Source organism: Atractosteus spatula, chromosome 27, assembly GCF_055471065.1.
Source record: "Atractosteus spatula isolate fAtrSpa1 chromosome 27, fAtrSpa1.hap1, whole genome shotgun sequence".
NCBI classification, from domain to species: Eukaryota; Metazoa; Chordata; class Actinopteri; order Semionotiformes; family Lepisosteidae; genus Atractosteus; species Atractosteus spatula.
This window is the reverse complement of record NC_142732.1, coordinates 11,309,823-11,324,699: the sequence shown is the minus strand read 5'-3', so window position 1 is coordinate 11,324,699 and position 14,877 is coordinate 11,309,823. Positions and strand designations below refer to the sequence as shown.

At 47.6% G+C, this 14,877-nt stretch overlaps 1 protein-coding gene across 1 annotated transcript in view; it reads left to right on the top strand.

Annotated features, from left to right (window-relative positions):
• lrrc75a (leucine rich repeat containing 75A) overlaps positions 1 to 14,877 on the top strand; it is a 60,336-nt gene that overhangs the window by 9,918 nt on the left and 35,541 nt on the right. The window contains exon 2 of the mRNA XM_088907187.1: positions 4,842 to 4,970. Coding sequence (XP_088763313.1) covers positions 4,842 to 4,970 — 129 coding nt within the window. The remainder of the gene's footprint in view (positions 1 to 4,841; positions 4,971 to 14,877) is intronic.

The window sequence follows — 14,877 nt, the reverse complement described above, 5'->3', positions numbered from 1 at the left end:
TTCATTTTATGACTTCCTGCATCGTGTAGTGATGAACTGTGGGCCAGAACAAAGTATTGAAAGTTAAGTGTTATTAATTATCAAATAATCGTGGAATTGTTCACCGTTTTTCACAAACTAGGAAGCAATGGAAAAGGCTGTGAATTGAGCAATTACACAGGAGCTGTCCAGTTGTGGCGGCTCTGCTGTTAGTGGTGTCCTCATTAGGAGATCAGTGCTCCTGGTTGGTCTGTGAAGCATGAAGGATTGGTGCTCGGGGGCTCTCTGCAGGCAGGGACTGGGATAGATTACAAGAAGATTAATTAAGACAAGCAAGGCTTTATGGGGGAGATATAGCAGCACATAAGCATTACATGTTCAGAAAACTTTCCCATTTGCTTTCTGGCAACCAGATGAGCTTCGCCACTCAGCCCCTGTTGGCTGTATGTATGTGGTGTCCCAGGGGGTCTGGAACTGCCTGTCCAGCTGTAGCAATACAGATCTCACCAAGATCCTCCAGGGAATGACGTGGATGAGATCCTCACGTTTTTTGGAAAACCTGCAGACAAGCAGCTGAGGAAAGCTCTGTTCTCCTTTGTAGCCTCTCCTATGTGCTTGCATGAGGACTTGCATCAGGAGCCCTAATGGCTCACATTGACACTAGCACGAGAGGCTAAAGTGCATGTGGGATTGCAAAGTTAAAGTAAACTGATGTGGCTGAAAACATTTTGGGGGATCCTTATGGACTGAGGGGCCACAGGCAGTTCTGTGTGTGGGGCTGCTCTCTTACTGTCAGTCGACAGAGGTCATCTGCCCCTCCTCAAGGGGCCCCCTCTCAGCGCCATCCCGAATGTCTTCCCTTTGTGAGTCATAGATATTGCTTTAGCATTCAGTCAAGTCTCACTGTGGTATAATTGCCTGAATAGATCTCTGTTAAATGAGCTGAATTACTGCTGGAGCCCCAATTCAATATCGGCTCGTGCTGAAATGAGACCTCAAGGGGTCAAAGGTCATGGTATTTTCAACCAGAAACAGCCCAGTGATGCCTGTCATCACTGCACCATCATTGTCTCCAATCGCTGCAGCATATCAGCTTCAGAACCTCATTATTGATTTATCGGAAGTGCAATACACCTGCTCTTAATTATAATCCTGCCTACATGCGTACAGACACCAAATTGATTTTCTTTCTTCATTAACTTCTATTCAGTTTGCTCCATATTTCCATACACAGATTTTACTCGTCCTGACTTCAGTGCGGATTTAACCTTTTATTTCAGTCCTGACTGACTGCATATTGAATATGCTGCTCCATGCCTTTTCTTTTGTGTAGGTGGTTCAAGTTGTTGTGCTGCTGATGAGCCTCCTCGTGTTCAGTGTTTGCTGAAACATGCAGTTAGCAAAGGCAAACAGCAAAATGAGCCAAGACAATGAGCAGCGGTCATCAACCTCTCCTCCCCAGGCCTCTGGGAAATCAGGTGCTGACAGAATGCTGGTGTTTCCCAGGAGATCTCCGTGGAGGTCCTGCTGCCCAGAGTCCCCTGGACTCAGGCCAGGCCGGGTGTGGTGTGGTGCGCTGGTCACTGGGGGCTGTTGAACTAGCTGTGAACCCTGAAGATGTTGAAATCATGCCAGGGTTTTTCTAAATAAGGGATACTAACATCACGATAGCAAAGAGGCACATCGTAAGATGCTGAAAGCCTCTTCCATCATTCAGAAGTGGTACTGTCCTGCACCTCCAGGCACTGGACCTGACCAGTATGTGCCCTCTGGTACCATTCCAGGGTGCACAGGCACCCATCCCCACCTCACCTGGTGGTCCAGGGCTTTGGGTGAGAGAGGTAACCATCTTGACGCTTCGTCTCCAGACGTGTTTGATCATTTTGTGCCAGAGTTCAGAGTTCAGATAACTGAACTCTCTCGGAAAGAAGTTCTGGCATTCCTGGGGGAGTCTTCCCATCTTCCAATCCAGCCTTCCAGTGTCATTTTCTTCATCATCGCCGGCAGTTCTTTTGAGGGCCCTGCCAGATGAAGGCCACCGCAGGCCCCCTGTGCAGATTCCCATCTTCCATGTCCCTGCCATTCCCACAATCTGGGTACTATCATCTTCCACGCGACCCCCCTTGTTGGTCCAGCCTTCCTGTTGGGGTACAGTTGCGGATTCCTTTAGTTTGACTCCACATCCAGCCGTTCCCCTTATCATGTCTTCTTCCAATACTGTCCCATGCTTTCCTGTGTTTCTCACTTTATTTTCTTTGCGTTTCGTGCCCGACAGGCATGTTCCAGTCAGGTCGTGAAGATCTGATAGCCTTTCCCCTCTCGCTTCCGCTACGCTGCTTAAGACCAGTTCTGTGAGGCTGGAGGTCTTCGGTCCTGACTGCATTTGTGCTCCATTCAAATTAATTTGGAAACCATGGAAATGGATGCATAATTGAATCTGGAATTAATGAGCCTTCTTATGCAATGAAAGCACTAAAAAGCTTTGCCCGGAGATAATACACTTGGAGCTTGTCTTGAGATTTTCAATTAGCAGTGCTGGGATGTGGGTTCTGATTAGGGCCAGTGATGCAGGCCTTTCTGTCTGATCTCTGGAAGATCAGAGGAAGACGGGCTCTTACACTTCCTCCTTGAGAGTTAAAAGTCACCTCTAGTACACTCTATTTGTTAAGTCATCATCTTCATTCATATTTCATACAGGACTGCGTCAAACATACATGCTTTAATGCATTTCTTTAAAAGGAAGCTTTAAAACCCGCTTTTACGATGATATAGCTCTGTATTACTGCATGAGACGGTTTAAAGACGCTTCCATATTTGTCCCTAGAAAAGATTATCCAGCTTTGACCTCCTTATGGTTAACTTGATTGGAATTTGTCATTACTGAAGAGTCAGACTGGCGTTCTAATTATACTTATTTCTGCAGACGTGTTTCAGACGTCATAGGAAAAAAAATCAATTGGTTTTAAATTCCGAAATCCATTGAAAGCCGTTCTGATGAATCTCTGCGCGCACGGACACATGTTTGTGACTGGCTGTGCACGCGCCTGACACGTGAGAGGAATGTGGGATACACGATTGTCCTGGAGGATGATTATTGTGATTCCGAAAGCCCCCGTTCCTGCGGTGTTAGCGGCTTTCCCAGTGAGCCCCCGCCAGGCTCGCTGTGCACTTCCCAGCCCCTGCTTCCCCGGGGCCTGCAGGGGAGTTCGCGTCTGCGAGGAGGAGTGCCCCCTGACCACACCACAAGCCCGCGGGAGTCTGGCAAGCTCTGAGGCCACTGCCGGAACTAGCCCAGCCCAGATCCAGCTGAAATCACTTCATCACTTTCTCTTTGTACAATCACATTATTCATTTCCTTAATGTGCTCCGGAAAGCTTTGATTTGTTGTTTTTTTTTTTATTCTTTTCTCTGCTGTGGAAAACCTCTTTAGCGGCGTCGCTTTTTTTCTTCAGGCTGTTGCTTTTGGATTTTTCTGGCAATGCCTGTGTGGGAGCAGCTGCAGAAGGGTGTTTGTTTCTGTGGCATGAAGCAGAAATGTGTGAACTGCTGCTCGTCTGCCTGACGGGCAGGCGGAGCGACGCTGAGGCAGCCGGGTGGCTTGTGCGTGTGTGTGCGACAGCGTGAGACTGCCTCGCGCGTCTGGACCCCTGCGCCCTGGCCGGCTGTACCCCGGGTGCAGCAGGGCACCAGCGGGCCTCGGCCGGCGCCAGGCGTCCACGGAGACTCTGCTGCGAAAGTGCCCCGCCCCCCCGAGAGGCGTGGTTGCCCCCGTGTCGGCAGGGGCGGTGCAGAGACGAGGGCAGTTTCCTCCCGCCTGTGCCCACGTGCCAGGCAGCCCGCAGGGGCTGTGGCACTGTGGCACTGTGGCCTCCCTCTGCCCACAGCCCACTGCTGCAGTGCGAGTCCAGCGATGGAGCCACAGCCAAAACATTATAAGAGACTTAATTATTGTTTATTAAAAACCAAGGAAAATGCCTTGAAATGTAGATTCACATTCACAAGGGGGTCCAGAGAGGATGCAGATAATTGGTTATGAACAGTCTTCTGCACTGTACCTGACACTGCAAAGACATCTTGAGTGAAGAATTGTGGAAGGAATCTTCTCAGCCTTCCCTAAATACACCTGTAGCCTTCAAAGTGATGTTGCTTGTTGATCTGAACGAATGCTGACTAACTGGAAGATATAGTAAGCATGCATACAGGTCAGCTGTATCCCATGTGGTATAAGGACAACCACTGCAGCACCACACACATCACAGTTGTGTCTGGTAATGACAACCAAGCGATGTCTGCATTGATTCATGCTGTAAAAGGAGCTCTTACTTCTCCCATTGTGGATGTCTCAGGAGCTGAAAGCCCCACTCTCTTCTGTGTAACAGCGACTCCCTGATCACTGCAGCAGGCTTCGAGGAAGGGCTGGGGTGTTGTCAGAGCCCTGCATAGTTGGAGGGTAGCTCATAATACAAACAGATGGTGCCAAGCATTCTGACTTCCATGTGCTTCTGCGCTGTCCCAAGATAAGGACTGTGAGAGAGATAACCTAGCACTTTGTTTCTACAGGGAGATAAGTCAGCCTTCCCAGATCCAGGCTCAGACCAGGATTGGATCCTAAGATACACTTGGTGCCAGCACCGATCAAAGAATGAGGAGACAGTGAAAATGGGCACACAGAACTCAAGTTAAAATAACCCACACTCCTAGATCAATACTGTCCTGCCATCCACCTGTGTCAGTTCCTGCAGGAGAAACAGGGCCAAGCATTTGGATCGGGGCGATCTGTATACTGTACAATGCTGTAGGTGTGACTGTCACAGCTGCGCAGCTGGGCTGTAATAACCTCTTCTCCCCATCCTCTCTCTCAGGATTTGGGGATGGAGTCGACATCCCTGGATGACGTCTTATATCGTTACGCCAGCTTCAGGAACCTGGTGGACCCCATCACCCACGAGCTCATCATCAGCCTGGCCCGCTACGTGCACTGCCCCAAGACGGTAGGCCCTCACCCCCACACCTCTCTGGAAGGGGCCAGTTCCAGACCTCCTCGTCCTCATGCATGTCTGACTCTCCAGGAATAAAAGAGAAAAGCCAGTCAGTAGTTGCCCTGAGAACCTGAAAGCCCAGAATTCCCTGCGGCTCATGATGACTTATATTTTGACATTTTACAACCCTGAGGCTTTGGGGTTTGTGAAGACCCGGGGTTTGCATGATGGGCTTCTTCCTGATGTCCTTCCTGATCTGTGAATTCAGCACTGTGGGCACAGACACATTAAAACAACACGGTTAATTGAGAAAACAATTAGCTTCAGTGAAGAACATGAAATGAAATGAAAGCTAAAAGGCTTTGCTGTGTCTGGAAATTGACTCTAGTAGCATACCGTACAATCAACTAAAGTATGAAATATTTTACTGGTTATGAAAGCTCATCCTGCAGGTAGGTGCTGAAACAGAACCTAGTGGTCCTGATCTTGGCAGACCGGAGCCGCTTACAGGAGGGGAGTGAAAGTAAATGGGCTGGGCAGGGTGGAAGGGGTCAGCGAGGATCTTTACAGCTTTGCGTTTCAGTGTTAAGAGATCACTTTATTGGCCATATACAATTTCTTGCATTAGGAATTTGTCATTTCGCATTCCCCAGCTTGCTCTCCATGGGACACACAGGCACACAGACAGGGAGAGAAGCTTTGGGTCAGAGCGCAGGGTCAGCCATCAATACGGTGCCCCTGGAGCAGTTGGGGTTAAGGGCCTTGCTCAGGGGCCCAACAGAGTAGGATTCCTCTGCCAGCCGAGAGATTTGAACCGGTAACCAGCCACAGGCGCAGATCCTGAGCCACAGTACCACCACACCGTGGAGTGTAGAGAAGCAGAGGGAGTCTTCAGAGGGAAGAATTTAAGAGGCGATGTACACTGCTCTAGCTGCTTTTGGTCCTGGGCAGAACTGTTAACAAACAAAACAACAAAGGGCCGAAAATAGAAGAAGCAGCCAGGATAATCCTGCCTTGGTGGGCTTTGTTTGGAGAGTGCAGGTGCTGGGTATGCTGGATTTAACATTAAAACAGTCAGCTTTGTGAGTTGAATCGGGTATTGTACTCTGTGAGCTTCTTAGCAGCTGCTTTTTAATCCAGCACTCCTCTCTCCTGGCTGTGAGTCATCCGCTGCCCCCCTGCCACCCCATCACAACTGACTGCACAGCTACACCTGCAGCACAGTAATTGCACTTTGCTTGAAATCCAATACCTGGTCAGCTGTCAAATTAAATAATCCATCCAGTGTTTCAGTATCAGCAGCTGATTAAATCAAACCTTAAACAGTAACCGCCGATCCTGGTAACAAAGCAGGGAGCCTGGACAAGATTTTGGTTTCCACCAGCCCTCTCAAGCCTTTGTGCTTCAAGATGCCTAAGTAACATAGGAAAGGTGCTGCTTGGCTAACCCGAAGAGAACATTTCGGTCTGAGAAAGGGGAATAAAAAACACAAGCAGGCTGGCAGAGCATTGCAGCCAGTGCAGCAGGCAGAGCATTGCAGCAGGCAGAGCCTTGCAGTCGGTGCAGCAGGCAGAGCATTGCAGCTGGTGCAGCAGGCAGAGAGGGGAGCAGGCAGAGGGGGGAGCTGGTGCAGCAGGCAGAGGGGGGAGCTGGTGCAGCAGGCAGAGCGGGGAGCAGGCAGAGCGGGGAGCAGGCAGAGCGGGGAGCAGGCAGAGGGGGGAGCCGGTGCAGCAGGCAGAGGGGGGAGCCGGTGCAGCAGGCAGAGCGGGGAGCAGGCAGAGCGGGGAGCAGGCAGAGCGGGGAGCAGGCAGAGGGGGGAGCCGGTGCAGCAGGCAGAGCGGTGCAGCAGGCAGAGGGGGGAGCTGGTGCAGCACGGAGAGCACAGGACTCGTCTTCAGCATCTCTGGCACCCTGGGGATACTTCTTGAGGGTGAATTACTAGTGCAGTTGAGCTGAGTTTGCTCACATATTAAGGAAAAAGGAAGAAGAGAGGAAACAGTCTCCTGCTGTTCTATTGTAAGACACGCGACAATCTGAGGAGAGGGCTGCAGCACTTGCCAGCACAGGGAGGCTGCCTTTCAGCTTCCAGCAGCCAGCATCTGGCCGGGAGATGAGCCTGGTTCTCCTGGTAATTCTTAAACCATCACCCAGCCTGGACAGAGGAGGCTGTGCTGGCAGACTCTTGCAGGTTAGGTCAGTGTAGGCAGTGAGGTCGGTACAAATGCTATTGAAACATGTTTGAATGTGAAAGAAGTAAACAGTGGCTTAGTTGTACTGATAATCCCTTTACAGCATCCAGCAAATGTTGGATAGGTCCTGACACATTATTTACTAAAACCAAAATCTTATTTTTCAGAAGCAACCAACCAACAGTCAGGTTAAAGTCCAATCCCAAATGTCTTTGATTAATCTTGAATACAATTTTCCAAATCCCATATTAATCCCATGAAAACAACAGAAGGAGAAATCTGGTCTGGTTGTTTCCAGTGCAGATTGAAGGAAAATGTTAAGATAGATAGATACATACTTTATTGATCCCGTGAGGGAAATTGCAGTGCAACAGTAGCTTAACACACACAACACAGCCACAGTGTAACGAATTATATAATAATAGTACAATACATACAATACAAGAGTTACTCACAGTCCGGACGCACAAGAACAAACTAGAACAGAACAGTACACAGAAAATCGTATCACACTCATTTCACACATATGAATATAAATATAGATGTAACTATAGATATAAATATAAATGTATTGCACAGGTCCCTGGCATATATTGCACAAAAAGTGGTTGTAAACGGGAAAAAGAAAAGAAAAAGAAAGAGAACAGATGTAGCAGTAGATGTGTAGATGCGTTTAGTCCAGAAACAGGTCGCTGTCGATGTTGCCTCTGCCAAGACGCAAGGTGGATGCGTTGTACAGTCTTATGGCAAAAGCTGGTCACTAGGTGCGCGGACATTCCCTGTCCTCTCGGCCGGCTGTAGCTAGTGAAAGAGCTGAGCCTGACTGGATGACCTGTCTGTCCACTGGGGTCAGACAGCCCCCCGCAGAGCCAGCCTTCGATCGTCAAGCCTCACCTCTGAAACTAGCCTTTTCTTAATGAGTCACCCTCGGCAACATGGCTGAGGAGTTTGATCCAGACTTTCCCGACTGTGTGAAAAGAAGTATCTCCAGTTGTAGGTGCTAAAGGCTCCCGACCCTGTTGTCCAGCTGACCTCTGTGCCCCTCATGCCCCTGTGCCACTGTGCCAGTGTCCTTCTGGGTTTCAAGACAGAATTGTGATCTGACAGGCTGTAGTGTCTGTCTCAGAGCATTTGATACTACTTCAGAACTCCAAGAAAGTGAAGAGGTGGGTCTGTATGTGGATTGACTGGCTCTACTACATCTGCGAAGATTAATACACATAATTAGAAGTAGGCCGTACCCAAAGCCTGCACTGGGCGTGGGAACAGGTATGAAGGCTTGGGATAGTATTTCAGTAGCTCTGCTTCAGCCCCACACGTCTCTCTGACATGAGCAGGGAACCTGAGCTAGTAAACACTGGGGCGTCTGGGTCCATTCTGGGGAACATTATTATTTGTCTCAGCTGAAGATGTGACCCAGACCTAGAGTCCTTTCGATATTCAGTTCAGCTTTCCACTCGGTATTGTTCATAGCATCGCATCTCACAGGAGAGGACATTTATCCTTTAAGATGATGCTTTTTTATTGATTTTTGTTTGTTTCCTTCTGTTCTCTGGGATCAGTGTTTGAGCTGAAAAACGGCATTGTGTCGGACTCCGTTGATTTCATTTCGTGCAGTGTCGTGACTTTGGAGGACATAAAATAAGGAATTGTATATTTATGATCCTTTGATGGATGAATTGTGCGCCAGCGAAAGGTTATTTGCGGCTTGAAGCAGATGGATGGCAGAAAGAAACAAAGGCTTGTCAAGGGCTCTAGAGCCCAGGGCAGCCCCCCTCTACTGTGTGTGAAACCGTTCAGTGATAAAACTTCTAGAGCATGTCTGTGGCACCATTTTCCAATTGTTATTATTAATATAGGGAGGCATGGTGGCGCAGTGGTCAGAATAACTGCCTCCCAGCGCTGTGGCCCTGGGTTCAATGCCAGCCCCTGGGGTGCTGTCTGTGTGGATTTTGTACATTCATCCTGTGTTCACGTGGGTTTCCTCCAGGTGCTCCAGTTTCCTCCCACACTCCCTGGGAGAACGGGCCCTGGTGTGAGTATGTGTGTCTGTCTGCCCTGCAGTGGGGTGGTGTCCTGTCCGAGATGCACCCTGCCTTGTGCCTGTGGCTTGCTGGGATAGGCTCAGGTGGAAGTGGTTAGAAATTGGGTGGATTATGAATTTATTTGGCCGATGCTTTACTCGGAGGAATGCCCATACGCACAGCTGGGCACTGGGTTTCTTGCCCTCGCCACCTCTCTACTGCTGTCTGCTTTCTTGCCCCAGCAGTGCCTGGCGTTGTCCCCCACTGTTGCCCCAAGGGGCCTGCTGTTTTCCCAGATTTCGGAATCACCAAATCAGTTTTGCTCCTTCTTCAGTTCCCGGAGAAGGTGGGCGTGGCCGTAGAGAGCACAAGGACAGCGGCCTGGGGCTGCTCAGCACATGAAGCAAACACTTTGGGTAAACAAATTGCTTTTGTTTTAGTTTATTCCACCATGACGTTTATTCCACTCTGCAGATCCCTGCTGGAACTTGATTCGTGAGGTTCAGGACGCACATATGAGTGCTGTCATGCTTCATGGACTAATTAGACGCTGGCGTCTAATTCAGGGTCTTGGGTATATGGCAAGTTTAACGGTTCAGCCCAAGAAACGTTTAGCTTGAGACCAAGACATCAATCAGGCTCTGTTTTGTGGCAATGCTAAGATTCTGCACATGTTGCTATCAGGTCACCACACCGGTTTCTACGGATATGTACTAAAAGATAAACTTTCTTGTACGCCTGCTGGTGGTTCAGTGCCGCCCTGTCGCCAGACAGGATATTTCAGACAGAGGCTCGGTGGGTGTCCTGGGGCTCTGGGGATGCAGTGAGAGTTTGTTAAAGGTTGCTCTGCTGTATTTGCCTGACAGTTATGTCAGTGTCAGTCTCGCCTGTGGAGAAATCTCAAATGGAAACAAGTTGGCTTTTACTGATGCCACAGCATTGCAAATCAGCCGAAAGATTCAATTTGCTGCCTAGATATCGTATTGGGTTCTTCTAAGCATTTCTAGGCAGAATTGTTACTTGAAAAAGCAAATTAATAGTAATAAAGGTAGCGGACTCCGCCATTTAAGTGCCTGAAGCCACTGCACTGAGAAATGCTTTACAGCTGTTCCTGATGTTCGATCGGCACAAGGCATTACTGCCAGGTTTGGAGCTGCATCTCGTCTTTTATATTTGAAATCAGGCCGTTTCTCCATTTGATTTGATGGGGGTAATAGTGTGAGGCTTCTCCAGCCTCTGTCCCAAAGGCGCCAGAGTCCGGGGCTGAGCTAAAGGAATCAGCTGACTTTGTTGGCCCAGTAATTTGCCCTGATGCCCATCTGTGTGCCAAGCTTCCTCATCAGAATTGGACAGGCTTTATCAAGTTGGCCCTGCGTCCAAACATTCGCCGTCTCCTCCACATTAGGCACACAGCGACAGACGTCGGACTCTCCCCAGTGTCCTCCTTTCACTGGAGACAAGGAGAAGACTCTTGTCTGCCTTGAGTGGGATAATGTGTGGCCAATTCTAGACCATATGTGTCAGGTTTCATTGATGCAGTTACCATTCTATACATCAAACCTTCAGCACCAGTGTTAACAGGCAGCAGGTGTCCCAGGGGTGCCCGTCAGGACCCCCACCGTCACCTCTGCTTTTAGCCTTGTCTGTGGAACCACTAGTTCAGAAGTCCATCAGTGACATTTTGTCCATTGGATGCAGACATGCTTTGTTCTGTTTTTCAAAACTGTAAAATTATTTGAAAGTGAGGAACAGAAAAAGGTTTATTCCATGCTGAAAGGAAAAGAAAAGAGACACGTTTTAGCTGTAGAGCTAAGGTGTGTCATTTGGTCTTATTTGGAAGTGGTTCACTAAAAAAAAAAAATCCTGGCAAGTGCTTTTGCCAGCTGTGCCACTGGGGAGCCCTTCCGGGGTTTTATTAAGGGTGTGCTTTATCACGCAAAGGTGACGGGCTCAGCGCTGTTGAATCACTGGAGATCTGTTCTTCTGATGGGTGCAGCCACTTGTCAGCCTTGTCAGTTGTTCTGACAAAGAGGCTCAACTGTACATGAGCCCAACTCTGATCTCTTATTGTGATGCAGGGTGTTCGCTGCAAGTAAATAAACAATTCCGTGGGGAAAACACTTTTCAGAAGAAAAATCTCATTTTAAGATGATAGACCTCAGTTTCTCGCAGGTGCGCTGTTCCACATGCAAGTGGCTTTTTCATTTGCTGCCTCCGTGATTGTCTTCCAGAGAGACCTGAGTGCCCCTTTACAGGATAGACTCCAACACCAGTGAAAACAAACTGTGGGAGAAGCTGAGCCTGAGCAGGCTACTTCTGAAAAGGACTTGGGGGTTTACTGTATGTTGACACAGGGACGTGCAGAGTGGGGTGGCTACAGGGGCTCAAGCCCCTTTGCCCTCATTGGCCCCAGTGCTCTTTTTTGCGTGTAGAAAAAAAAGTCCAATCAAATTTTTTTTTCACCATGATTGTGCTTCTGTATTTAGTATGGATCTCATCCGAGAACAAGTTCCTGCCTCCTGTTCCTTGTGAAAAACGGCGAAAAAAGCAGCAATAAGCAACTCCATCTGTGGAGGTCATGTTAAACATTTTTGAACGGGGAGAAGATCGATTTTTCAGAAGGACTGTACAAAAGAAACACACCAAGGGTGTGCTATTGAGCACTTTGTGTTTAAGAAAGACAATTTTCCTCCACCTATTCTAAGTTTGCAAATGGACAGACTCGCCACATTATTGTCTGCAGGGAATACTTAAGTAGCTAGATTTGAGATTTCCTTAAGAAAATTGAGTAGACAAGCCAGTCTTTTTGTATTTGATATAAACAGCTAACATGCATATTCTTTGTTGTGTATATATATATGGTTCAGTCACAAAAACAGGAGAGCATGGCTTCAGAAAAGAAGAAAAAGGGAGAATTTAGGGAGGCAGCTAAAGGAAGCACATCGCTTCATAACTGGGTCACAGCTAGCGGCAGACAAACAGGTAAATGGGCATCAAAAAAGCCAGTTCCTTATGCTACATCCTACCTATGCCTCAATAACAGAAGAGTGATTACATTGGTAAACGTTGTACGACTTAAGTTTTGATGAACACCAAAACTGCCTGTAGCCTATTTACAAGAAATATACAGGCTATATGAGTAGTAATTCCATGATCATTTCTGGATATCTCTGACAAGTTGTTTTAGGACACGAGCAATAAATAATTCTATTGGAATTCAATTTATAGCTTAATATGTAATTATAAAAAGTGATGTTGATGTGTAAAATAATGTTTACACTTTCAGTAGTGTATATTGAGCAATTTCAAGAGATAGCTAGTAAATAATAATAATTGTTATAGAGATATAATGCTTTATAAGACATTATATCTGTATCTTTTTATTGAAGCTCACAGATGATCATTTCTAGTGGCTTCCTGAATATTTGTCCCACAATAGACACTTTTTGTTGAAAAAAATATTTGATTTGATGTGCCATCATGTGAACTCTTGTTCTTAAGATTGAAAGAGATTGCATTTGCTATTGCATATAATTAGATGGCAATTCTTTTATTTGCTCTGTCCTCTTGTTAAGATGTGTTATCTCAGGAAAATAAAGTATATGCTCAGTAGAGGGGGTGTAATATCTTTAATCAAACATAATCAGCAATTATGGACAACCTTTTTTTTTGCCAAGGTTGTGAATATTATAATGCCTCTGAAGTCACATCCAGACGTCCTATAAAATTAAAAAACACAGAAACGCAAGTGGGCACTGATCTGTGTCTCTAATGTAACAAATCCTGCCCGGAAAGTGCCCCTTCTTCCCTCCTGAGCCACTGCCCACAAACAGGTCTCTGCATGTCTCTGGGTTGACATATATAGTGTACATGTTCTTGAAAGACGCATATTCTTGAAAATATGAGGAAGTTCTGAAAAGGCAAACAACGTTAGGATATACAGTCAAATGCATAGAACTTACATCAAGGATGTTAACGGTAAAATTGTGCAATTCACTAATAATTCCCCATTTAGAGTATTGCTAACAGTCTTGATCACCACTTTACAAAAAATATATGTACTCTGGAATCAGTCCAGAATAGGGTAATCAGGCTTAAGGAACTGATCCTTTCTAGTCTTGAACAAAGACTATGAACAGATCTGATCCAATATTAAAAATCCTCAAAAAAACTGACAAAGACAACAGCCAACAAACTAGAGGACACAAGTGAAAACTACAAGGAAGTGCATCTAAAGCTCAGAGCAGGAGGCAAGTCTTTACACAGAGGGTTGTGGGAGTGTGGGACAAGCTCCCATGCCATCTTGTTGATGCCAGTACCCTGATGAGCCTTGGATCCATTAACCGCACAAGCCAGATGGGCCGGATGGCCGGCTCTCGTTTGTACCCTTTCCTGTGTTCTTCTGAAAAGAATCGGAAAAGAGCAGCTGAGCACGTTCACGCCTCTTGCACTCACTCCTCTCTGGCAGCAGATGGCCGGGGCTGTGTGGTGCTTGAGGGGAAAACGCGGACGATTCGCGTCAGTCCCAGGTCAGCCTCTTCCAGGAACTGTCTTTTCCCTGCGCTCTTGCGTGGGAAAGTGCTGTGTTGTGTGTGTTGTGTTGCCGCGCCCAGGGACACTAGTGGGCCAGTTCAGTGTGCGAAATTCCAAACAAAGAGATGCCTGTAAAAGGTCCGCTGGTTGTCCGTTTGCAGTTGTGAATCTTTCATGACCCGCAGAGTTAGGAGGGAGGACTGGGGTGAATACTGAGCATTTCGTTCCCCCTGCCTCCGCGGCCCCGAGTAGGGAGGGGGTGTGTGGGGGTTAATGGGCCACATCAAAGCCCCCTTTGATGGCCTCCTAATGGAAAGTCCTTTTCTTCTATCATGCGGGAGCGTTTTTCTGTACTGTTGGCGGGTTCGCCTGGCTGAGCAAAACACACAGAGAGGGCAGCTCTGTATCTGAGGAGGGATGTGTCTCGCCAGGGATCCTGCAATCTTACAGGCAGTGTTGGCTCCTCTTCTTCCAGTGCCGTCGCAGCTATCCTCTGCACACCTCTGATGGGACACCCCAAAACAGCCTTCGACAGCCGTGTGGGGCTCCGACACCCTCTGCTGCTCTCCTGTCCCCTGGCCTGGCTGTGCCATGAGACACTGCCGCCCCACGCAGGAACCAGCCTGCATTTCTTTTTTCACCTCGGTTTTAATATCGCGCCATCATGGGGTCTGAAAGAAACAAATCTCGGCTTAACGCACAGCTGGCTTTTGGAATATCTCACAAGGGCAGGCTGGTGGAGCCTGCGTCCACATGTGCGGCTTCGGCTTAGACTTTGCTACTTTCTTTCTTTACAGAAAGAGAAAGAAAATCATTAGGGTTCCCTTGTCCTTAAAAGGCTACTGTCCAACATGTGACACAACCAAAGAAGGTTCCAGAGCCGAAAACATGTTTCTTTTCTTCTCTTTTCAGCATGGAATAAACCTTTTACTTGTTCTTTTTGCAGCCTGCACATGCTGACGCAGCTACCTGCTTGACGTATTGTCCAACATGCTGACTAAGTCATCCACAGGCATGTTAACTTAAGATAAAGTTGCAAATTAAAAGTGGTCATATGGCCCATATTGCTTATTGGAATGTCAGCAGCTTGTTGACCCAGGCAACTCGTCCTCGTATCTCCTGAGGAGTCCCCAGGAATCATCTTGACTCTGAGGGAATTAACTAAAAGTTTGT